At 40.9% G+C, this 24405-nt stretch overlaps 2 protein-coding genes across 7 annotated transcripts in view; both read right to left on the reverse strand.

Moving 5' to 3' along the window:
• Window positions 1-3238, reverse strand: part of Phka2 (phosphorylase kinase regulatory subunit alpha 2) — an 87819-nt gene extending 84581 nt beyond the window's left edge. Inside the window, exon 1 of one of the 2 annotated variants that reach the window (XM_059250062.1) lies at window positions 2767-3238. In XM_059250062.1, coding sequence (XP_059106045.1) covers window positions 2767-2844 — 78 coding nt within the window. In that variant the 5' untranslated portion in view covers window positions 2845-3238. The remainder of the gene's footprint in view (window positions 1-2766) is intronic. The other variant, XM_059250061.1, reaches the window with a different exon arrangement.
• A 3738-nt stretch (window positions 3239-6976) lies between these two features.
• Adgrg2 (adhesion G protein-coupled receptor G2) overlaps window positions 6977-24405 on the reverse strand; it is a 117878-nt gene continuing 100449 nt past the window's right edge. For 4 of the 5 annotated variants that reach the window (XM_059250469.1, XM_059250467.1, XM_059250468.1 and 1 more), the window contains 10 exons: window positions 24127-24249; window positions 23329-23374; window positions 23113-23216; window positions 22150-22271; window positions 18881-19149; window positions 16978-17077; window positions 15889-16172; window positions 13174-13275; window positions 12052-12204; window positions 6977-8696 (listed from right to left, as the gene is read on the reverse strand). In XM_059250469.1, coding sequence (XP_059106452.1) covers window positions 8515-8696; window positions 12052-12204; window positions 13174-13275; window positions 15889-16172; window positions 16978-17077; window positions 18881-19149; window positions 22150-22271; window positions 23113-23216; window positions 23329-23374; window positions 24127-24249 — 1485 coding nt within the window. In that variant the 3' untranslated portion in view covers window positions 6977-8514. The remainder of the gene's footprint in view (window positions 8697-12051; window positions 12205-13173; window positions 13276-15888; window positions 16173-16977; window positions 17078-18880; window positions 19150-22149; window positions 22272-23112; window positions 23217-23328; window positions 23375-24126; window positions 24250-24405) is intronic. The other variant, XM_059250470.1, reaches the window with a different exon arrangement.

The raw sequence follows: 24405 nt of genomic DNA on the forward strand, positions 1-24405 counted from the left end.
AGACAACTGGTTTTTAATCATTAAAATGTTGTGGAGGAAAGTCCAACCCTGCAGCTTTAGTGAGAATACAGTTGTTTTGCTCCTGAGCAAAGGCAAACCTGGACCAATAGCTGTGCCATTGGGGTGGCACAGAAGCCACAGGGAGTATTTTTTTAACAAGGATTGAAGGATACCTTTAATGTGCCTGAGGCATTGCTTGAGGAATAGGAAGGAGACACCGAAGTCTCTGTACTTAGGATCTGAATGCACCAACAGAACACAGAATTATGACCAAAGACCAGAAAGCAATTAGTAGCAGTATCAAGCCTTCCAGGAAAGGGAGCATCCTGGGCCAGAATGGTCATGCAAGGACTGAGTAACAACATGCGGCCTACATCAAAAGCACCCACTACTTACTGATCTCACACAATGTCCCAGGAAGTACATTAGACATTCATTTTTCTTCATAATAACCCACTCCCCATTCTACAGATGAAGGTGTTAACTCAGAAAGGATAAACAAAGAGCTGGGCCAGCACTCAGGAGGCAAAGACAGGTAGATCTCTAACAATTTGAGGCTAGCTTAGTCTACATGGTGAGTTCTAGGCCAGCCAGGACTACATAGTGAAAACCTGTCCAAAACAAAAAGGGAAAGGAAAGAATGAACAAAGGTTACACGTCACGTGTTGCTCAAGGCAGAACTGGGTACTCACACCTTGGTCTGACACAAAAACTAAGGGTTTCTTTTGTTGTTTGTTTGGTTTTTGGTTTTTTAAAGACAGGGTTTCTTTGTGTAGCCCTGGGTGTCCTGTAATTCCTTCTGTAGAGCAGGCTGGCCTCAAACTCACAGAGATCCACCTGCCTCTGCCCCCCCCCCCAGTGCTGGGGTTAAAGGCATATGCCACCACTACCCAGCTAAAAAAAAGTTTTATCAGTTCTCCTTACAGTTCTTTCTATCATAGTAATGAAGGGAAAGGTTTTCAACTGAGATTTCAAAACATTTTATAGTTGTAATTCTAAAAATGCTAATCTGTAATTACATTCTGAGAATAAAAGCAAAAAGTAACCTACTTTTTTTGTCGTTTTTTTTTTTTTTTATGTGCATTGGTGTTTTGCCGTGGGCACTGGGCCCCTGGAACTGGAATTACAGACAGTTGTGAGCTGCCATGTGGGTGCTGGGAACTAAACCTGGGTCCTTTGGAAGAGCAGCCAGTGCTCTTAACCACTGAGCTATCTCTCCAGCCCCCGTTTTGTTTTGTTTTTATGAAAAAGCAACCCCCTTTTATCTGCTTACTCCCTCTTCAACAGCCAACCAGAATGCCATTTTTTTTTGCGGAATTCCTTCCTAGCTAACTATGGCTTGGCTGGGAGTGGAGGTGTCTTTCTCCAAAGGTCTCCACGTAAACACTCCAGTCCTTCATGAGTAATCCCCAAGCCAATAAGCTTTGGAAACTCAAGTGTTAGAAGAAAGTTTGCAGAAAGTTATGTTGGTGGCAAAAGATAAATTGGTCTAAAATAAAACTCTCTTGTAGTCTTTACTTATTGTACTTAGTGTGAATATTCATATTCTGATGCAGAAATAATAATGGATGTAACTAAATGATAATGGAGTATTGTAGCTATTATAATGTATGTATGCATATGACTTGTTAAAATTCAGACATTTCTGGCTTGCAAGCCACATTTGGCCCCAAAGTGTTTCAAACAAGGGACACTGAACTTATACCTTATTCATAAATTTCACTGTGCGATAAAACAGTCTTTTCTTTTGTAGTGCTGGCAATCCAATCTAGGGCATTGAGAATGCCAGGTAAGCTGCTATACCACTGAGCCACACCACCAGCAGCTCATTCATTCATTTTATGTAGGCACACACTTTGTACAATGTCTTGAATATAAAAGCGACACAATAAGCATTTCCTGAGTGAGGAGCCAAGGTTGAGAAATCAGCTAAGAAGAAAAAAAAAATGGTTAATGGTTTGGAAATGACCATGGGTCTCCAACTTGTAGGTCAAGCCTCAAACCACCAACTGCTACTTCCTTCTTTGACTCTGAAAGCCCTAAAAATAGCCACTGTTGATTGAAGGCAAGCAATATAGCTGCTGTCTTCACTGGAAACAAAAATAGCTCAGTGGTCTTACACTGGGTACTCACACATAACTTTTGCCAAGTACAAAGCGTAGCAGGCATATTCATATCTGTGACCATATGCTCAGCTTTATAGCTGTAGAGCCCTGATGCTGATGCTATGTGCTCAGAAGTTTTGTTACTTGTAAAGTAGCAACCAGAGTGGGTCATAGGGCCCTCTCAGGTAGATGTCTAACAAGGTAACTCATGGGAGAGACAGTAGCAGTTGCCCACACTCAGATGCAAGCCTTAGGGTTTTTTTTTTTTTTTCATTCCTGTCTACTGGACTCAGAGTAGAAGAGTTTACTGTTCTTATTCAGTGTGCTCTGTTCAATCTAACCTAACACACCTCTTTCATCCAAAAGCAGCGGTCAGGAAGGACATCGAGGAGTCCGTTCTGATTTAAAAAAAAAGGAAAAAAGGTCCAAGAACTCTGCAAAACCGCCTCAGCAATTGTTCAAAGGCCAGAAGGCCTGACCTGAGAGTAAAGAGAACAGGAATACCAATGAGGAAGGGGGCTAATAACTGGCTAGCAAGGATTGGACTAAAGTAGAAAACCTCTTAACTGCATGCTCTCAGGTCTCAAGAGTTAAGAGGCCTGGGGGAGAATGACTCATATCGGAGGGCAGATGAGGGCTTTCTCTTGACCACTCTGTTTACCTGGTAACACAGGATGGTTTGCTGCACCAGCCTCGCGTACCCGTCCAGGCGGACCCCAGAATTGCTCCTGCTCCGCATCTCGCCCACGCTCACCCGCCGCAGCGCCGAATTTGCCCGGTGGTGTCCGCCAGGATTGCAGCCTTCAAGCCGGCCTGATCCCCAAACACTCAGCTTCAGTGAGTTCTCCGACTAGGGTAGGGCGGCAAGAGGTCAGGACTTTTCAAAATGATAGACCTAAAGTACAACTTACTAGACAAGCCAACCAGAGTTTCGCACCGCTGGGCGGTGCGGGGGAGGAGACCGGGGGTGGCGCTATCGCCGCCCCGCCTCTACCAAGCTCCCAGCTGCCAGGACGGTTTCTAGTCCTGGACCGGCCACGCAGGACAAGCCTGTGACTGAGACCTCGGCGACAGACAGGCCTTTGCCATACCCCCTTTGTTTTCGGGGCTGTATGAGGTGGCTCCTGGTTGCCTGGAAGCCCACTAAGCTATACTCGGCTCCGCCCCCCGCGTGGAGCGGAACGCTCCAAGTTTCCACCGAAGTGGGGGGAGTATAAAGAGGAAGACCCATGGGAGCCGCGGAGAGCAGGGCTCTGAGCGGGAATTAAGTTTTGTCATTGAGTTTTCTCCTACCTTAACCGGCCTCCAAGCCCAGCTGGGTCTAAAGGAACAGAGACCCTCAGTCGTGGCCACCGGGGCGCCACGGCTACACCCCCGAGAGCCGCTCGCGCCACGAAGTGGAACCTCTGGAGTCCCGCCCCGAAGGGCGCGTGTTAGGAGGTGGCACCTTCTGCTTGCAGCCCCGCCCATGGTCCGCCTCCGCCCGGGAGTGGAATCCTGCTTGTCGTGGCCTGATAGGGGAAGGAAAATGGGGCAGCCCACGGGAGACACGGAGAACCTGGATCCAGGCAGAGAACAAGTCGGCTTTCTGGGTCGGCAGTGACAAGGTCTTCTGAGAGGGCCGCCAAACCCATCTGAGACCTTGGCATCCTTCCAATGACCCACCACTGTAGCCCTGCCCTGGTCCAAGCCTCACCTGAGAACAGAATCTCAGAAGTGGAACCCAGCAAAGAAAGCAAAAAAGGGAATCCCGAACATTGTCCCCTATATGCACTCCTGGCACCTGTGGCCTATGACCTTAGCCCCTGGGAGAGTCGCTCAGCTCCTTTACAGTAGTATAATTTGAAACTTGGCATCCATTTGTTGTGGAGGTCGCTAATTAACTACCTGCTATATTCTTTGATCTAGTCTCCATTGTCCACCAAAATCTGGCCTACGTTTGAATTCGACTGGGCAGCTGTTCTAATGTAATTGCTTCTACAAGCACTTTACTATTCTCCACTTTGACCCATTTCATTGTCTGAAACCTATCTTTGCCTTAAGGACTATGTCAGCCCATGCTCCTATTAGCTTTCCCCATTTTCTGGATTCCTACAGCAATTTCTTTAGTAAAAATAAGACAAAAGAGTCAGTTCAAATTGCACTTTATTCCAGTTCTGGTTGTTTGAGTTTTAGTGGTTTTATCTGTTGGGATAGATTTCATACCTTGTAGAGTGATGAGGTCAAGAGCATTTAGCACATTCTTGGCTCACAGAATAACACTTAAATCAGCTATTTTCATCAGCATTTGCAAATAATGCATTGTCTTATATTATTTATGTTTTCAACTGAGGTATATTTTTCTAACTGGATTATGGATTGCTTATTGAAATCGCCTGGTATCTTCCACCATGCCTGGCAGAGTGTTGATTGAACATGGGTTTAGGGCTCAATATTGATTGAATGAAAATTAGTCTTGCTTATTTGAGTCCCCTTATGATTGGTCCTTAACTAAAACACTTAACCTCTTATCAACTCACACACATTTTTTTTTTTTCTGAGATAGTCTTGTAGTGGTCTTGTCATGTAGCCCAGGCTGGACTCCACTGCAGTATATATCCAAGACTGGCCACAGACTCATAGCACTGTTCCTTTTCTCGGCACTGAAACTGCTGGGATAATAAGTATGCACCCCACATCCAGCTCATATACTTTTGAACGTTGTTTTCAAGCTTTGGTGCAAGTATTTGTTGTATGTTGAGAAGCCCCCCTCATACTTCCTACCCTCCTTTCCCTTTTCTCAACTCCTTTTTATTTGTTTTTGTACTGGATCTTGAGTTATGAAGCAGTGTGTGATGTACTTCCATGCAGAATTTGCTGTGATATAGGGAGTAAATAAAATTAAACATTAAGTTATCATAAATGAGTCCTTTTGGTAATATTTATGTGTACCTTTCCTAGAGATTTCCTATATTCTTCTGTATCTAAAAGCAGCCATCATTGCTTATTTTTATGAAGACTTGTGTTCTCATTGGAAACTGCTTAAGAATCTATTTTAGAGGTCAGCATCCAAAGTGGAGATTTCATGTCTTTTGATTCTAAAGTAAAGCACCCCATCGCTGACTAGAGAGGATCCATTCTTAATCAACTTACTGAAACTAACAACCAAATTAAATTATTTCTATAACAATTTAGTTTCATTGACCTGGAAGCATTTTACTTTTCCATTACAACAGTGTAAAGACTGTTAAATTTGTGTCTGCTCCAGCTTACTGCAGCTCTATAAGATGGAGAGTTAAGGAGAGGGCACACCGGGGACTGCAGGGGTTCTTCACAGTGAAGAACATATATATCACACATTTTCAAGCATATATTTTAGAGCCAGGAGCAGTGATACACACTTGTGATCCCAGCTCTCTGGATACTAAGTCAGGAGTGTCCTGAATTTGAGCCTATATGCTATATAGATGAACATGATACAATACACAGTATGAAATTCTAAAACAGTTAATAAAAATATTATTTTAAATGCTATTTTTCCATAAGAATATTTTTAATTTTATCTGCTTTGATTTCTTGATGTTATATCTGGAAATTGAGGTGAAAGCAGTACATTCATTTAATATACTGCTAAGAATTCTTGACTCAATTTTATGTTCCTTTAAAAATACTCAAAAAGAAAAACCAAACCCAGGTCCTCTACAAAAACAGTAAGTGCTCTTAACCTCTGAGCCATCTTTCCAGTCCCAATATTATGTTTTTATTGTACTCACTCAGCTTTTCCTGTTTTCTGTCCCTCAAACTCCAAGGAGGAGCTCAGATAGAGACATTTCATTACTGTTCTGGAGACAAAAAAAAAAAAATCACACCACACAAGTCTGCTTAGTGAGTGTGTCATTCAGTAAATTAACTCTCCATTGAAATACCCTTCAAAAACCACCTGCCTCCAAGGTGACCTTGTTAGATACAACCCAAGCCACCAAGTGGAACAGTTTGTACCGTTTCTGAGGAGAACAATTCCGGTGCAGCTCATTAAAGTTAGCGAAGTTCCTAGGTAGAATCGAGGATTGCAGTGTTTTGTAGGGGAAATTTCTTCAATGCACCGAGGAAACACTTCAAATGTGAGGCACTGCTCTGGCATTCCCTGAATAATAGTAGCTCCTCTGTCTCCCGTACAACAGAGTCCCAGTTTTCAGGACCAATTTTAAAACCTGAGGAGGATGCTCCTCAGAATCATTTGTCTCTGTCTCGTCGTGTTATTTTTCTGAATTTACAAACAAAAACCAAGAGAATTTAGCTTAAAGACTAGACATAAAGCATAATACAAAAAAAAACAAGGATGGTAAGAACTGAAGGGATATGTGACATTGTGCCTTTTAGGTACACTCCGGTATGTACACTGCTTTGGGAGATTGATTTCTGAAGTCTCATCCACCCTCACCCACACCCTCAAATCTAGAGTGTCTCACCAGCTTCCCAATCAATTTGGAACTTGGCTTCTTAATAGTGGCTGACGAGCCTGGAAGGAGAGCTTGCTCAGACAGTTCGTATCTAGATGCAGCCAGTTAGGCTTCCACACACTAACTAGAGACTCAAAGCCTCTTGAATCTTGTTTCCATTTTCCCGAAATGCCACTGAGGCTGAGGAAGAAGACATTTGGATGGGATCTGCACTGAGTTTCAGATATTTTCTATAGCGCAGTGGCAACACATGTTAAAGAGAAGCTTTTGAAAGAATAAGATAAAATAGAAAATAGCCCTTGGAAACTGCCCTCATGAAGCAGGGTAACTCTTTTTCTAATTTCACAATCCAAATCTTCAGAAGGTGTTTCCTACCACTTCTGTGCCATGCTTCTAGGGGGTGGGGGTGGAGGAAGAGAATGCAAACCAAACTTAAAGGTCTTAACTGCAAATTTATTTTTGTCGATTGTAACATATAAATACAAAACAATTAAATAATTTGGAGAAGCCATTTTGCAAAGACAAATGAGCACACACAGAAACATATATTCCTACTATGATTAGTCTGGGATACAACATTTACTTGAAATATATGCAAGGGAGCCTTAGTGAAAGATCTAACTAAAGGAATTGGAAATGTTCCTATTAAGAATATACTGTACTAGAGGCATCACTCAAGCAGGTATAGATGAGAAGCAGGCTAGACCTTCTATAACTAGGAACAATCAGAGTTGGATATATAGATCCAACTGTGATATACAATATCACAGGATAGTTCACTATTCCCAGTAGCTGCCCACCCTCCCCCCTTGTCACTGTACACTCTTCAAGATTTAACATGTTTTTAAAAATACATACAAATGTGACAGGACCAGAATGCAGCAGGTATAACAATAATGTACCATGCATCTGTCTTTTAAAGAACTGACTTGTTTGCCATATATACACTCTTGGAAAGCAATCCTACTCTGATCCCCTCTTTGGAAAGGCTCTGGGTATTTGAGAAGTGGCAGTGTATATATTTTCCACCTTCACAATCTTCCTGACATGGTTTAGATTACAGTTTTATCCTCAATGACCATGGTATTAAACTAAACATCTTAATGCAGATTCTGTAATCTGATCATTAAGGATGAAGTCCGGGCATGGGCATTGTCATTAATTGTCAAATATGGTCACACAAGTCATCTTCTGCATAAGCATGTATGCAAGATGATGATTAGGGCTACAATGTGGCCCCACTGTTTCCCAAACCATAAGCTCATAATGCTGTGTTTGCCCAGTGTGAACACCTTTTCTTGACCATTCAAAGGCACTTTCTGAGCTAATTGTGGCACTGTCTGTTTATAATTGTTCAGTCTGCCTTTATCATTATTTCTTGATTTCAGCAACGTTTCTGAATTTCACATCCTATATGATCTCCCAAAGGAGGGTTAGAATTCACTGAATCAGTAAGTTATCACATTAGATAAAATGATGCAATCATGATTCTACAAAAGAATAAATTTACACAGTAGAAAATAAATATAAAAAAGTTAGAGATAAGATTTTTGACATGTAAGTCACTAGAATTTAGCTTATGTACAACAAAGGCATGCACAATTAAACTCACTGACAGACTGAAGTAAACATTTTTTTTTTTTTTTTAGGATGTTATCAGGGATAACACCCTCTTTAAAATGTGACTGGAAATGAACATTCGTTTTTCTTTTCCTAGATCTTATTCTGTGGTTTTAACATCAATCTTCTTTCAAATGAAAGATAAGAAACCAAATTGCAAATGTCTAAAGATCGTAATTATGTCATGGTTTCTTCTTCTGATAGTCAACCATTGCCCTCAATTTAGCTTATGTTCCTTTAGAGGTTGCTGAGGAGAAAACAAGCTGATTTTCATACATCTCACATTGTGTAAAAGGAAAACTGGACACTTCACACCATCAACATCGTGCTTTGATTTGAGAAGAGGAGGATCACATTTGCTCAATGAAGTGCAAGCTTCCCCGCTTTGAAGTCCTTCTGAGCGCCACCCGGCCTTTACCGTTGCAGGAATCTTTGTCACTAAACATGTGCTGTTTCCCCGTGAGGTCATGAAGGCACACGTCTCCATTCTGAACGCTGAAAGAAACCCCATTCCGCTCTGTAGATGCATTGCCTGGACGAGGAATATCAAAGTCAGGATCATGAACTTGCCAGAGAAAGCACTCAAGAACAAGCAAGCATCGCCTCCACTTTAATGTTAAATGGGTACACCAGAAATGAATCTTGAAAACATCCATCCTATGTGTTCATATTTTATTTTTATTCCTTCTCTAAGGTCAGAGACAGTAAGCACAACAAATTTGAGGTTGATCAGAAACAAAATTCCTATGGCAGTTTTAAAAAAGTGAAGCAGTCAAAATGGGGAGAAAAGCAAGACTTTTTTTTTATTATTTTCAAAGGCCCATTTCCTAACTCCAATTGAACACATTGAATTAGACTGTGTATAAGATAACCTACAGTAGTATTTAAGATTAGCAGAGATCCTATGGGCACTCTTCTGGGTTTTTGTTTGTTTGTTTGTTTTTTCTTCGAGACAGGGTTTCTCTGTGTAGCTTTGCGCCTTTCCTGGAACTCACTTGGTAGCCCAGGCTGGCCTCGAACTCACAGAGATCCACCTGCCTCTGCCTCCCAGTGCTGGGATTAAAGGCGTGCGCCACCACGCCCGGCCTCCTATGGGCACTCTTACAGGCTCCCTATAATTCCTATAAAATGAAATTTTGTATTAGAAGATCAGCTTAAAGAACCGGTTAAAAAAGTCATGACAAGAAGAAATCATCTCTCTCTAACCATTTCTAAATCTGTCTTCTGACTATCACAATAGCACAGTTTCCCAAGAGGAAACCATGGATACTGACTTAAGAGTCTAGCCAGAAGACAGGATGTTTATTCAGTGGTACCTGTGATTTAGACCTAGACCTCCCTACCATTAGCAACCTCAGATCCTCAGGACACAGCATCTATGAGCTTTTAACTACTTAGCACTATCCTTCTGCTCATTATACCATTGAGAGGCCATGTGCAAAGCTGAATAATAAGCCCATTGATAATTTCATGATACAATCATAATAATGATGAGAATAGCACTGAACACATCATACATATTGTCTCACTTATAGTTAGTGATAAAGGAGGGGTGTTATTTATTATCCTCATTTCACAGATGATACGACAAAAGGTGTAGAAATCAAATGCTCTGCCTGAGCTTCTTATGGCTCAAAAGTGATGGACTGAACACTTGAGAAGGTTGTTTCCAAAGTGTGAGCTTGTAGCCCTGCGTACTAAATTATATTGCTCTAGCGGCTCAGTACTGAAATATGTCACATTCACACAAACAAGACAGTGGATATGGTTAGCACAACTCCATCTGTGCCACAGCTCAAACAGGGCATGTGACTGTCTGAAGCAGCTGTTCTGACTTAGGTATTTTGGTTTGAGGACATTTTGGTTGCAGGAACAATTTGTCCCAGTATAATAAAGCACTCAGCTGCCAGTGGCTTTTTTGAAATTCCCAGTGCCATTCCTCATCTGGTGTGAGGGCTGACAAGCCAGAGTTGTTCATTTGACAGGCATATTATCCTTTTTGAAACACGTAGTCATTCTGTTGACTGTAAAATGCCCTCCCCCCTTACTGTCAGACATCAAAACTAGCTGTGTCAAGATAGGCTGCTTCTATAAGACCGGATTCCCCGAAGAATGACAACATTTTTTGGGAGGGCTAGGCAGGTGAAGCTTCACCTCTGAGCTCTTTTCAGAAAATGGAAAACTAGTGATGGATCAAGAGCCCCAAACACACAGGCATCTAAGACTTCTAGACGATCTAGCTTGATCTTTTCATTTTCCTCCATTCAACTTGCTCTCTCACGCTTATTAAGCAGCCTTCATCTTGCTGTCTTTACTCCAAGGACTTACAATGCATCATTCCTGATATGGCAAGTTGGCATTAGGCCCAGAATTTTACTCTTGGTATTGACAGTGAGGATATAAAGCCATATGGCAGCAATTTCTTATCTTTCACAACAATGGTTCTCAAAGAAGGACAATTTACTACCTGTCCCCACAGGGGACAATGTCTGGGGGCATTTTTGCTTGCCACAACTTGGGGCAGGGTACTGCTGGTTCTACTGGGTAGAGAGGCTAGGGATGCTGTTCAACATCTTGCAATTCTCTAAAAAGACTTATCTAGCCCCAAATGTAACCAATGCGTAAGATTGAGAGGCCTTGATGTCAAGGAATCCTGTTCTATTTTCTTTGTATAAAAATGCATACATGGTATGTATGCACATGCATGCTAGCATGTATGCTCATGTGCATGCACGAATGCACATGCAATGTGTGCATGCATGCATGTGGAGGCCTGGGGTTGATGGAGAGTGTCTTCCTGGATTGCTTTTCACTCTACGTTAAGGCAGGTTTTCTCACTGAATCTGGAGCTCACTGTTTCAGCTGGTCTGGCCAGACAGTTTGTTTGGGTGTTTCCTGTCTCCATCTGCCTTTTGTGTGCTAGGATTACAGCAGGGCTGCCACACCCACTGGGCTTTTAAGTGTGCTCTAGGGATCTGGTTCTCACCCTTGTGCATCACTTGGTAAGCCATCTCCCAGCCAACCCCCAGTTGTATTTTTTAAAAATCAAACTATCAGAAGCCCTCATCTTCATATCTCTATTTGGTAGAGACAAACGAATTTGAATTAGTAATGAAAAGTACTAATGTCTTAAAACAAAGGATAAAGGGTAATTGTCCACTGGAAGAAGAAAATATACTGGCATATCATAAGTTTCTAATAAAATGCAAAAGATATATTAAGAAGCAGAAGAAAGAAAAAATAAGCATGATAAGCTTTATGAGTAATGAACAGCCCAGTCTTGGAGAGAAAGAAAATGTAATGATGTTTTAGCTAGAAATTTTAGACTTAATGAGTGAAAGAAGCATAGCTGTAATAATCAACTCATATCTGCGTGACACAGATAGTGACCAATATTGCTCACAATTCATCTTCCAGCATTTGATATATTCATGGGCACTTGGGTGCTGTCACAAAGCAGCCACATTGTGGGAAAGGATTAACAAACATGAAAAGCGAAAAACAGGAAGGTTTCAAAGTACTAAGGATGTGCATGATTAATAGATATGATTTTTAAAAATCATATTGCTTGGTAATTTAGGCACTGCTCTTAGAGAAATAGTGCAGCACTGAAGTCTTTGGACAATATTTAAATTAGGATTTGAATATAAAGCCTTTTAGGTTATGGTCAATTCCCATTATGGGAAATGAAATCGTCTTTAAAAAGTCATTCTCATATTAGCTCTAAAATAAATAAATTTGGATTTATAAATGTTCTGGCTTATATGGAAAACTCTATTTTGATCCACTGGTCATAGGTGTAATCATTCAATTTGCTTTGCAAAAAGAACTACTTCAAAAAATAAACACTGGCTTGAGAAACACTATATTGAGACAGACATACATACCATTCCCGCCTGCGTGCACTGAGCAATCATTATTCACTAGTAGTGTGGTGGAGTTAGTGGAGTTACAGCTTGACTGTAAGGAATTTGAAGAGCTGGATACTCCTTGGTTTACAGTCTGCGTCTTTAAACCATTAGTAGCAGTTTTACTCCAGTCTACAGCAGAATAAGCATTACAGAAAAAAGGGCAGTATGTTGAAGCTCAAATGCAAGAGACAGGTCACAGTGTAACAAGTTCTAGCAATTGAATTCTCACTTCAAGGTCTCATAGAGAACTCATACATTTTACAAGCAGGTGTTATAAGAGGTACCTTCACTTCCACTATACGTATTTACCTTTCAAATGACTGCCTCATTAAAAGGAACCTGTGCCCTCCTGGAACTAAAGGCTGAGCTAACTGGATTGTCTGGAAATAGCCATTGAATTAGGAAGTAACCCAGCGCCTCTCTCCTTCTGCCCTCACAAGGACATAAAGCAACTCTGCTGTGGTCATTGTTCTTGAATCCATACAGATGGCTGATTTACATACACTGCCATTTTATAAATACAGACCTCAGTACCCATCAAGTACTGAAAGGTGGTATTCATGCAGAAGGAAGCTAGCGTTTCAAACAGGTCTTTATTCTTCTTTAAAAAAAATAGAAAGAAAGAAAAAGAAATGAGCTTTTTGCTCTACTAGCCAACCGGGAATATGTGAAAAGAACTTCAAAATAACCAAATACATGCCAAAGCTTATATACAAAGTCTGGCCAGTTAACAAACAAAGTCACTGACAACCTGGACCTGTGGAAGAAGAGTGAGTCAAGCCTTAAAACGCTATGAAGGAAAATATTAAAAATTACTTTGGGAAATGAAAACCGTGAGCTCAATAGGAAACACTCTCTAAAAATTTCACTGTTGCTTCCTTCAAGAAGCGGTCGGTAAACTAACCCTATTGCTCACAAAATTCCCAGGGAGGAAGAATTCTTTTCTTTTTTTAGCCCCTTAATGAGCAATTAACAGCATTTTCTGTTGTGCAGGTGGTGTCCCTGCTTTCCAGATCTGACAACTCCTAAGCAACGATTGCATTCCTCTTAATGTACACATTTATTTTCTTGAGAAGAAAAATGCAGGCAAATCTTTACCAGAATTTTCAGCCAGCCGTAATTTTCCACAACAAACATACCGCCTCCACTGTTTTCTGACATTCTCTTTTGCTGCACAGTAAAAGATGAATATGAAGAACCCTAAAGGGAGAGAAAAAATCCCAACCATTCATTCTTCAGTGAATTCCAAAACAACCCTACATCTGGGAGTCTACTTTGCACAAAAGAGGACATCTTTGGCAGTTGTGGACAAAGTGCAATTTTGTAAACTGAATACAATGTCTAAATCCAAAGCTTTAAACAAAGATCTTTGTAAGATAGCGTGCTTATAAAAGGAACTGAATCTTCACAGCTGAATTCACCATCTCTTGTCCCAGGTCTTGCCCTCATCCTTCTCTGTTCTGATAGTACAAGCCATCAACCCAGGATCCTGGCTAAGACCTCAGCTCCCATTTCCGGAATCCTCTGGACTTGTGATCTAGTTCCAAGTCCTGTCCAATGCCACCTCCTCTCCAGTCTCATGTGCCTCTTCCCTATGCCAGGTCCCTTGTTTGGGTCCTTTGGGCCTTCTTCTCTGAGCGTCAAGCCTGCAGAATGTTTGGATTTACTTATCTACCATCTTCCTGCATCCCTTAAGTCTCAAGGAAATGTTCCCCTCATGTTCCAGCATGGAAAGCTAGCTACAGGTTTGAACAGGCCTTTGGACTTGCTTTCTACCTAGCACTATTCCCAGTTATATGGGCCAGGAACCCTTATTCATCACTGTCTCTGCCAAGACCCCAAGGCTTTTGCTAATAAAATATTTGTGGGATGTATGTATGGATTCTGAACCCTCTCACTCTCCCAACAGTTACCTATTTTTAAAATACTCATTTAAAAACACCAGATTTGCTTCTAATGGGGTACATATGAGAAGACCTCAATAGTTGATGGACATTGCACACCTTTGCCTAATGTTACCCTGGCAGGCTCCCTTGGTTGCATGAAGGGAGAAACAACATGTGTGAGAGAGGTATGCATGGAGCCAGCCATACACCAGCCAAAATAAAAAACCATATACACAGTTCATCTTCAATCAACTCAAAAGTACTGTAAAACTAGGCCTTAGCTCCCTTTTACAGAAGCAGCAAATTAATTCTAGTCATTTATGTTTTAGTAAGATATTCTGGGGAAATGGAGAAAAAGAGACACATTTGCTAGATTATTAAACCACATGAAGGCAGGTACATAGATTTCATGTTAATGATGAATGTGAATTTGCATATATATATATATATATATATATATTTCTTTTTAAGTATCTACTACTTTTAGTTCCAGTTGTTAGGATATAAAACCTTTTTTGAGCCAAATGTGATGGCACATGCCTATATAATTCCAGCACTGGACAAGGAGAGGTAGGAAGATCACTGTTTGTCTGAGGCCAATCTGGTGAATTCCAGGCCACCAGGGCTACATAACAACACTCTATCTGAAAAGCCCCCCTCAAAAAAAAAAACCAAAACAAGACAAAAACCCTTGATATGATTTTCTTGTTTTGTTTTATGTTTAATACTACGTAGCACACACCTGGATATACCAATTTAGGAACTGCTATTTTGTAAATAAAAATACCAGCCATATATAGCCATGTGGGGTGTGTGTGTGTGTGTGTGTGTGTGTGTGTGTGTGTGTGTGTGTGTGTATGCGTGCGCGCCTGTCTGTCTGTCTGTGTATGTGTGTGCTTTTTTTTTTCAAATAAAATAAGAACCTATGGCCAAGTTAGGTATTAGAACTATACTTCTGGGAGGGATTTCTTTGAAAACTGGCAAAATTATCTATTGCCTGATGGGGCCGCAGGAGGGCAGTATGGAAGCCAAAGGCAACATGAAAACAAGCAGAAGAGAATGTAATGGAAAGGAGTTGGAAGAAGAAGAAGCCAAGGGACAATTCTTTATTGTTTCTGTAATGTGAACCTATTAGCCTGCTGGGCTTTTAATGCCAAAGCACTTCCATTAAAAATTAACAGCTGACAAGACTTTTATAACACTGCTGCTTTTCTAAAGAACACAATTGCTAGGGTCCCAAAGTCAGAGTGACTGGGCTTTATTACTATGTGGGAAGCTCAGAAGTCAAGGGGATCCTCCAAGCCCGCCTGAGGTCTGCTCAGGGCAGCTTGGCAGCATCTGGGGATTAGGCCATGGCCAAGATCACTGCCACTTGTGTTTATTTATTATCTTCCTGCTTATCATTTTATGTTTCCAATCAAAGCCCCAAACCTAAGCCCTAGGTCCGTGTGGTGAACTCTTGTAGTGATATGGTATCTGGGTTTATTATCTTCCCACTTATAATTTTATGTTTCCAATCGAAACCCCAAACCTAAGCCCTATACCTAGGTGTGTGTGGTGAACTCTTGTAGTGACATGCTATCTGGGCTTTTCTTGTGTGCGAGTTCTGCTTTCATAAATTAGCTTAAAAATAAATAAAAAGGAAAGAAGCAAGAAAAGGCAGAGTAATTGGCTCTCCCAGGAAGAGTTCCTGGCAGATTCCCTCAATATAGTTTCTCCAAGGAGATGAGGATGAATAAAAGGAAAACTCACCATTTCTCAAAATTAGTAAAATGACTTTCTCCTAAGGACCACAAAGCTCCTGTTCTCAGCAATAAATTGGTTCTGAAAGGAGTACATCTTCAGCCACTAAATAGCCTTCCAGTGATATTTTTTTTTTATTTTCCACGGGGTTCTTTGGGTTCATATTTAATGCTGTAGTGCTTACCTTGTAAGGTGTTAAAGATAGCAAAGAGATACATGAAGGCGACATTAACTGGTCCCCAGGCAAAGAAGGCAAAGCCCCACGTAATTCCCAGTAAGAACGTGAGGCCAGCAATGCTCCTGAGGTCTTGAATGCTAGTTTTGCGCTGTGCTCCCAGCTGCTTCTTCCTTTTAATTCGACAGAGCTGAACCAAGACGACAATGAACATGCTGATGTTCAGTAAAAATATCACACAAAAATAGCCCACAACTGTGATATAGAACACAGCATTGCTGTTGATCCAGCAACTGGATGAGGGAGAGAAGAGGAGGAAAACATTATGATGCTGGAAGCATGCTTGCTCTAAGTCATGCACTGAATCTATAATGTTTGGTTGAAAACTTTTTTTTCTTCAAGTACAAAAGAAAAAAAAATGATAAAGCTGCTTTTCTCCACAATCATTTATCGCTCTGGGGGAACAGAATCTAAGAGTTTGTCTTAGGACCCTTGGTAATGCTAAATATTTTAGGGCCTGGAGAGATGGCTCAGTGGTTAAGAGCAATTGGTCCTTTTCCTTAGGACCCAAGCTCCGTTCCCAACACCTATGCTAGGCAGCTCACAACTACCTGTAACTTGAGCTCCAAGGGACTTAATACTCTCTTCTGGCCTCCACAGACACATACATGTGGCACACGCACACATGTGTAATATACATACACATAAATAAAAATAAATCTTAAAAATAATAATTTAAAACTATTCTTAAAGCATTCAGAACTGTGTAAACTATAGTTATCCTAGTCTAGTCTGCATGTCCTTATTAATATAATATCATGAGCATTTCATTTTTATCAGAGGTTAAGTGTCTTAATATACTTCTTTCTAATTTGTATCCTCTCTCAGAATAATCCTCCTAATTCATTATTTAAATAGTAGTGTGGCAGTTTCCACTAGCTAATCTCATCACACATGATGATGAAGGCTCTTGTTTAAAATGATCCTAGATTTTATTAAGATGATAGATATAGCCAACAGATTGATTAGATCCTCCATTTTCTTAGAGAATTTAATTTTCTAGTTCCCTGGACATTCCTAAGATGAATTTATACTTACAAGTCATCTGGTGTGCCATTGGGGAATTTCCCATAGGATCCAATCCCGTAATTATCTGGGGATATAGTCAGGATGATGGTCACAACCACAGCTGGTATCCCTGGAACATGGGAAACATCAGTCACACAGTTCTGACAACCAAAGAGGTGAAAAGAAAGACTGGAGTCATTCTATTTTCTTTCCTGTGGCATGGCAGAGACTGGTTAGCTATTTGCCAAATTAAGTTTCTTTTCACTTTTGCTACATGGATGGATGTGTCTACCCTCATTGGCAACCAGAACTAAATTTTGGCCAATATCCGATGCAAAACACACAGGGGTTTATTGATAACAAGCAAGCCCGGGCTTGGTCCGTGTCCAACACTCGACACAGCGGGTGGAGGACAATGGCCCTGAGCCCTCAGAGTGAGGGGTTTTTAAAGGGAAAAAACACAAGCAGGGTGGTACAAGCATTTGCATCATATGGATTGGGTGAGGATGTATAACCTTTGAATTTACTGGTCGGGGGTTACAGTTATCATTTTTGGGCAGGCCTGGACAATTCCCAGGCTCTATCCTTGAGCTGTCATGGAGGCTGGCTGGCCTCACACGTTCACATTGACCCATGCACGTAGCTCTAAGTTGGTGAGGGGTCCCAGACAGTAAAAAACTGGCTGAACCTTGAGCAGTCAGAGTACGTGCAGAAAGGGAGCTACTGCAAGGACTATGTCTTTTGTTCATGGCCCTCCCAGAAACTGCTTGCTCAAGTCTCAGGAAACTGAAACTGAGGCCTGATCTCTGAGAGAAGATTGAGCAGCCTGTTATGGCATCTGCTCGGTCCTTTCAATTACCATCACTCACCAGCCCCATGTTGCCACTCTACACTAAACACAGACCAGCCGGTCAGCTTCACTACTCTGGTAAATAAAGCAACAACAACAACTCCTTTTACAGATTGGCTGGAGTGCCTGATACAATCAAATGTACTCTTTATTTTAATTCATTTGTACATCTAATGATACTGACATGATGTTTCCTAAGTAAGACATTTTTAAAGATAGAATACTGGAAAGTGGAGTTGTAGATCATTGTTGGAGTGCTTACCTAGCATGTTCATAGCCCTGTGTTGGATTCTCAGTGTCAAAGACACCGAGTAGAGGAGGTGGAGGAGCTTGTCCTTGACAAGAGCATCTGGCATTTTAGCTTTCTCTAAAGAAGATAAAATTCCTGCCCAATGCCTGGAGCTGTGACTTTCTTTCTGAGACAAGTGAGGGGGACTGTGTATTTTATTATTCTTCACAATGATATAATGGTAAGCAGGATGACATGGAGTGAAAAGCTTGCAGTCCTGTTGTGCAGGAAGGACTGTTTAGGTTGAAGAAGCCAAGCAGATGTAGGAGTGTTGATGGTTGGAATCCAGTGGAAATGATGCATAAGGAATGAGAAAGCCAGGCTGGGCTGTTTTCTAGCCTTGCAAAATGGTATGCCACACCATTACCTAGACCCAGGTCTTCACCTGGGTGCTGCTTATAACTGCTTTGCTAGCCTCATTGGCTTATCTTCAATGAAGTGATTTATGTGAAAACCACATCAAAACAACAGGGCACTACACACTTATGGACTATCTAAAGACTCTCAGGGGGAAGAGGTATCAACTTATTACTTTTCACTGAAGAGACCAGAACCAAGCTCACTGGTAAGTGCCACCAAGAGCCATGAACTTAATGGAAAGTAGAAATGGAGAGATTTTGGAAATGATCTGGTCGCTGAGGCAACAAAACTGTTCTGGGGACAGTGCAGCCCATGTGGAGTCCAAAGCTCCTTTAGAAAGTTGCCAAGTGGGATCTGATTCATGAAATCTCTATGTGAGTGCAAGTCAGAACACTGGAGGAGTCCAGGCAACACACCAGCAAATTTATACATACCCCAGCCAACAATGCAGAATTTAAGGATGTACTTTCGGATGTATGTATTAAACACCTTGACAAGTGCCAGGTACATGTGGAATGCTTCTAAGCCCATCCATGTGAATGAGACCAACAGGAAGTAATGAAGAAATGCAGCCACAGAGATGCAAAAACCTCGGGTATTATACAGAGCAATCCAGGAGTCTAGCAGGAAGACCAGATTGAGCAGAAGCAGGGCAGCACATAGCTGGATGAGGATTTTGGAAGGGTAATCCCTCCGGATCTTTCTAAAATGAGAGGACAAAAAAAAAAAAAGAATTAGCATTATAGTCTGGCAAACTTTGTATAAGAATATTTCTCAGGCTGTCTCAGAGTTTTAAGTGATTCATCAGTATATACTAATATGCACAGATTTCCTCTCAGAGTGGGTGAGAGTACAGGGGACATTAAAACCAACAATAGCTGGACGGTGGTGGCACACATTTTTAATCCCAGCCCTCAGGAGGCAGAGGCAGGTGGATCTCTGTGAGTTCGAGGCTCGCCTGGTCTACAAAGCGAGTTCCAGGACAGTCACGGCTACATAGAGAAACCCTGCCTCAAAAACCAACCAAACAAACAAACAAAAACCCAACAACAACAAAACAATCGAAAAATCTAAACTGAGAAACTGTGATAATTAATATTGATTGTCAACTTGAAAAAAAACTTCTAAAGTCACCGAATAGACAAGCTTCTGGACACACCTGTGAGGGTGGGAGCAGGCTAACTAAGGTGTGAAGATCCACACTGAATGGGTGGGTGGCACTATTCCATGAGTTGGGCCTTAGACTGAATAAAAAGGAGAAAGTGGTCTGAGCACCGGCATTCTGCACTCTCAGTTTCTGCTGCTGTGACACCCCCATATCCCTATCATGATGGACAGAACCTTCAAACTATGAGCCAAATAAAGTTGTCTTTGTCAGGTGTTCAATCACTGCAAGAGGAAAAACAGCTAATATGACAATCATACAGCAAATGTGTCTGGACTTTTGAAGGATCTTTTACATGCTGATTGTAGACCCTCACTTTTAAATGGTATGTAATCAACACCACTGAAAAGCAAACTTGCTTCTCCTTAACTACTTTTAGAAGTACTACTAGTTTTTCTCACATAATAGGCTGCTACATTCAGATCTCAAACTATGGTAGATTGCTATATCATCTTACACTATGACTTAAATTGAGATCTTGGAAAGAAGAGTTTAAACTATAACTAAATGTAATGACACAGGGAAATGTAGTGAATTGACCTATTAAGATTTCCTCCTTGGCATCACCATCCCTGACCTCAAGCTCTACTATAGAGCTATAGTAATAAAAACAGCTTGGTACTGGCATAAAAACTGACATACAGACCAATGGAATCAAATTGAAGACCCTGACATTAATCCACGCACATATGAACACTTGATTTTTGACAAAGAAGCCAAAACTATACAATGGGAAAAAGAAAGTATCTTCAACAAATGGTGCTGGCATAACTGGATGTCAATATGTAAAAGATTACAAATAGATCCATATCTGTCACCATGCACAAAACTCAAGTCCAAGTGGATCAAAGACCTCAACATAAATCCAGTTACACTAAACATAATAGAAGAGAAAGTAGGAAGTACTCTTGAATGCATTGGCACAGGAGATCACTTCCTAAATATAATACCAGCAGCACAGACACTGAGAACAACAATTAATAAATGGGACCTCTTGAAACTGAGAAGCTTTTGTAGGGCAAAAGACATGGTCAATAAGACAAAAAGACAGCTTACAGAATGGGAAAAGACCTTCACCAACCCCACATCTGACAGAGGACTGATCTCCAAAGTATATAAAGAACTCAAGAAACTAGACATCAAAATACTGAACAATCCAACTAAAAAATGGGCTAAAGAGCTAAATAGAGAATTCTCAAAAGAAGAATCTCAAATGGCTGAAAGACATTTAAAGAAATGCTCAACATCCTTAATCATCAGAGAAATGCAAATCAAAACAACTCTGAGATACCACCTTACACCTATCAGGAATGGCTATGATCAAAAACACTAATGACAGTCTATGTTGGAGAGGATGCAGAGCAAAGGGAACACTCCTCCACTGTTGGTGGGAATACAAACTTGTACAACCACTGTGGAAATCAGTATGGCGGTTTCTCAGAAAATTGGGAATCGATCTACCTCAAGACCCAGCCATACCACTCTTGGGCTTATACCCAAGGAATGTTCAATCATACCACAAAGATACATGCTCAACTATGTTCATAGCAGCACTATTCGTAATAGCCAGAACCTGGAAACAACCTAGATGCCCATCAACTGAAGAATGGATTAAGAAAATGTGGTACATATACACAATGGAGTACTACTCAGCAGAGAAAAACAATGACAGCATGAAATTTGCAGGCAAATGGATGGAACTGGAAAATATCATCCTGAGTGAGGTAACCAAAACCCAGAAGAACAAACATGGTATGTACTCACTCATAAGTGGATACTAGATATAAAGCAAAGAACAATCAGATTGCAACCCACAGAACCAGGGAGGCTATATAGCAGGGGGGACCCTAGGATGACTGTGGCTTATAATAAGTTTTGGTTTTACTCAATTACTGGGCAAGCCTCAATGAAACATTTCACTATTAGGATAAGGATTTGTACTGTATTAAGCTGATAATCGATAGATAAATAAATAAATAATTTTAAAAAAAGTTTCCTCCTCAAAAGTGATGAGAGGAGCCCTTCTGGTGGGCCAAGAAGGCGGTGATGTTATTTGGAGAGCCGTTCCTTGCTTTCATTTATAAAGCCACACTCACTGAATTTTGTCAGTTAAGTTTTACACTCATCTTCTTCATTCCTATACCAGTTACTATAGTTAATCTTTCACATTTGCTCAGTGTTATTTATAAACTTAATTTGTGATTTTTTTTTTTTGCTGTACATTGTGCTATGATCTCTTTCAGATTGTAACCTCTTGGATTTCAGTCTCTCTTTTTTCCTCCACTGAATGTTCATGACATACCAGGCACCCATGCTGGTCACAAGGATGATCATGACACAGCCCTTAGCGAGCTCACACACTAGTAGAAGGCAGAAGCATATAACCCCAAAACTCACATAGCATTTCATACCCGGATATTCTACTATGTGAATATAAAGGACAGGGCAGGCTGAAGAAAGGATTTTTAAGTAAAACATTTTGGCGATGAAGGTGAGAGCTACATCTTACAAACCAAATTTCAAGTTGTAGATACTCACTCAAAGGCTATGTAGGTTACAAGAGTAACTGACAGAAAAATTGATGAAAGCCCACAGCCAATATATGTGATAAATGTCAGAGCCATCATTTGACTTGGTGGCAAGGATGTCCGAGATAGGTCCTGGGAAATAAAATATTGCTATCAGTGATCGATTCATTTTAAATACATAAGACTTGTTATTATGTTTGTTGACTATGCTAAATATCCATTAATAGTTTCACAGTCTGTTCAACCAACATATGAGATAGGCACAATCACTTTAATCAGGTACAAATAAGGACACAGGGAGTTCCAGTAACCTACCTAAGGTAGTAGCTAGGAAGTGGAGGAATCAGAATTCATATTCAGATCTGCTTGACTCCAAAGCTCATATATTTGATCACTGCATTGTAGTGCACTGGGGAAGCCCTGGATTAGGGGCCTAAAGACTGACATTTGGCTCCTGGCTCTTACATTTCTTAGTCCTATGTCTATGAACAATTACCACAAGTCTTAATTCTAATTGTGAAAAAAAAAAAACAACCTGTGCTTAAGGAATGCTGGGAAGAGTAATAAGATCATTTAAGGATGGGGGTGTGGCTAAGTGGTAGAGCATTTGCCTAGCATGCACATAATAATAACAGTAACAATATTTATGTCAAAGTGTATTATAAACATTTTAAGTGTGTTGAAAGGTAAATAATTTGTGTTGCCCATTCTAATCAGAATCCCTTGCTACTTAAAGGAGAAAAATGTAAATGTAAAAATATAATGTGAAGAAGTACTTGCATCCTACATTCAAATATTAATCTTTATGCATTTGGTTATTAAAAGAGTGGTCTCATTGATATATAACTATTCCACAATATTATGTTTCCTGCTTATCTTTCTAGTCATCAAGCAGAGTTGATATTCTGATATAATGCTCAGCTAGCCCTCAGACCCAGAATCTAAGGTCATGGAGCATGGGTATGTTATTTACCATTAGGATGCCAAAACTTGTGAGGTGGCTACAGGTACAGATGGTTTCATTCAGCCTCTTGTCTTTGACGGAGCAGCCATTGGATGACCAACCTCCTCTGCCACCTGTTGGCATCAAGAGCAGTATCTGTCCCATCAGCAAGGCCATAATACATTGACTTACCAACTTCCCTGCTCACTCACTTAGGACCTTGAAAGGGTATAAATTGGAACCTACCATTTCTGCCCAAGTCCCAGAAGACACATTTCACGGTTAAGTCATCCTGTAGCAGAAAAATAAGTCATGGCTAATTAATTTACTGAACTAAAAAGTAATTAGCAAAATCAGTCCTATTTTTAATTTCTTAATCTTATGCTTGATTTTTGAAGACTTATCTTATGTGATTCTTAGAAGCAAATGAGCCCCATACAGGTCAGTGCTTCTTAAAATATCAATCATAGCTGGGCGGCAGTGGCACACGCCTTTAATCCCAGCACTTGGGAGGCAGAGCCAGGTGGATTTCTGTGAGTTCCAGGCCAGCCTGGGCTACAGAATGAGATCTAGGACAGGCACCAAAACTACACGGAGAAACCCTGTCTTAAACAAACAAACAAACAAAAAAACCCAAAAAACAAAAAAAAAATCAATCATATAAAGAAATCACCTAAGGAATTTGTTAAAAAATGTACACTCTACTCAGTGGTAGAACACTTGCCTAGATGGTGAGAGCATGAGTTCAATCCCCAGCCCAGGGGACAGGGAATAAATAAATTCTGACTCCATGGGTCTGGAATGGAAGCTGATGTTGCCGCTCCGCCCACAGTGTAATTCAGCAGTGGCCAAGAGCTTGTTTTTGCATTCATCTGCCTCAGAAACTAGGTGGTCAAGGATGTAATGATTCCAGAACTCAAAATTCTGTAGAGCAACGAACAATTGTAGTCTTATACACATGGCCTGTCTCAAGTTGTGCCCTACAGGCATAGTCTGTACAAGGTGTCCTTGGTCAATGAACAAACCAGACAGGCCTCTCCTCACCTGACTTGGGTTGGTGTGTTTCAGCATGACTGTCACGTTTCTTGTTAAGTTCTTGATAGTCATATTTGCAACACTTGATGATATGACATAGCTGATCAGAGAGAGGTTCTCCAGGGAGGGGTCCTAGCACAACAAAGAATCAGCAAGATGACAATGGAAATGAAATATGATGAGGGGGTTTTAGGGTGAGAAAGACACTGAGGACGATTTGAATTCACATTGTTTACAATGGAGGTCAGAAACTGTGATGGAGTAAAGTAACTTTTCCAGGAGACATCA

Source organism: Peromyscus eremicus, chromosome X (assembly GCF_949786415.1).
Source record: "Peromyscus eremicus chromosome X, PerEre_H2_v1, whole genome shotgun sequence".
NCBI lineage: Eukaryota > Metazoa > Chordata > Mammalia > Rodentia > Cricetidae > Peromyscus > Peromyscus eremicus.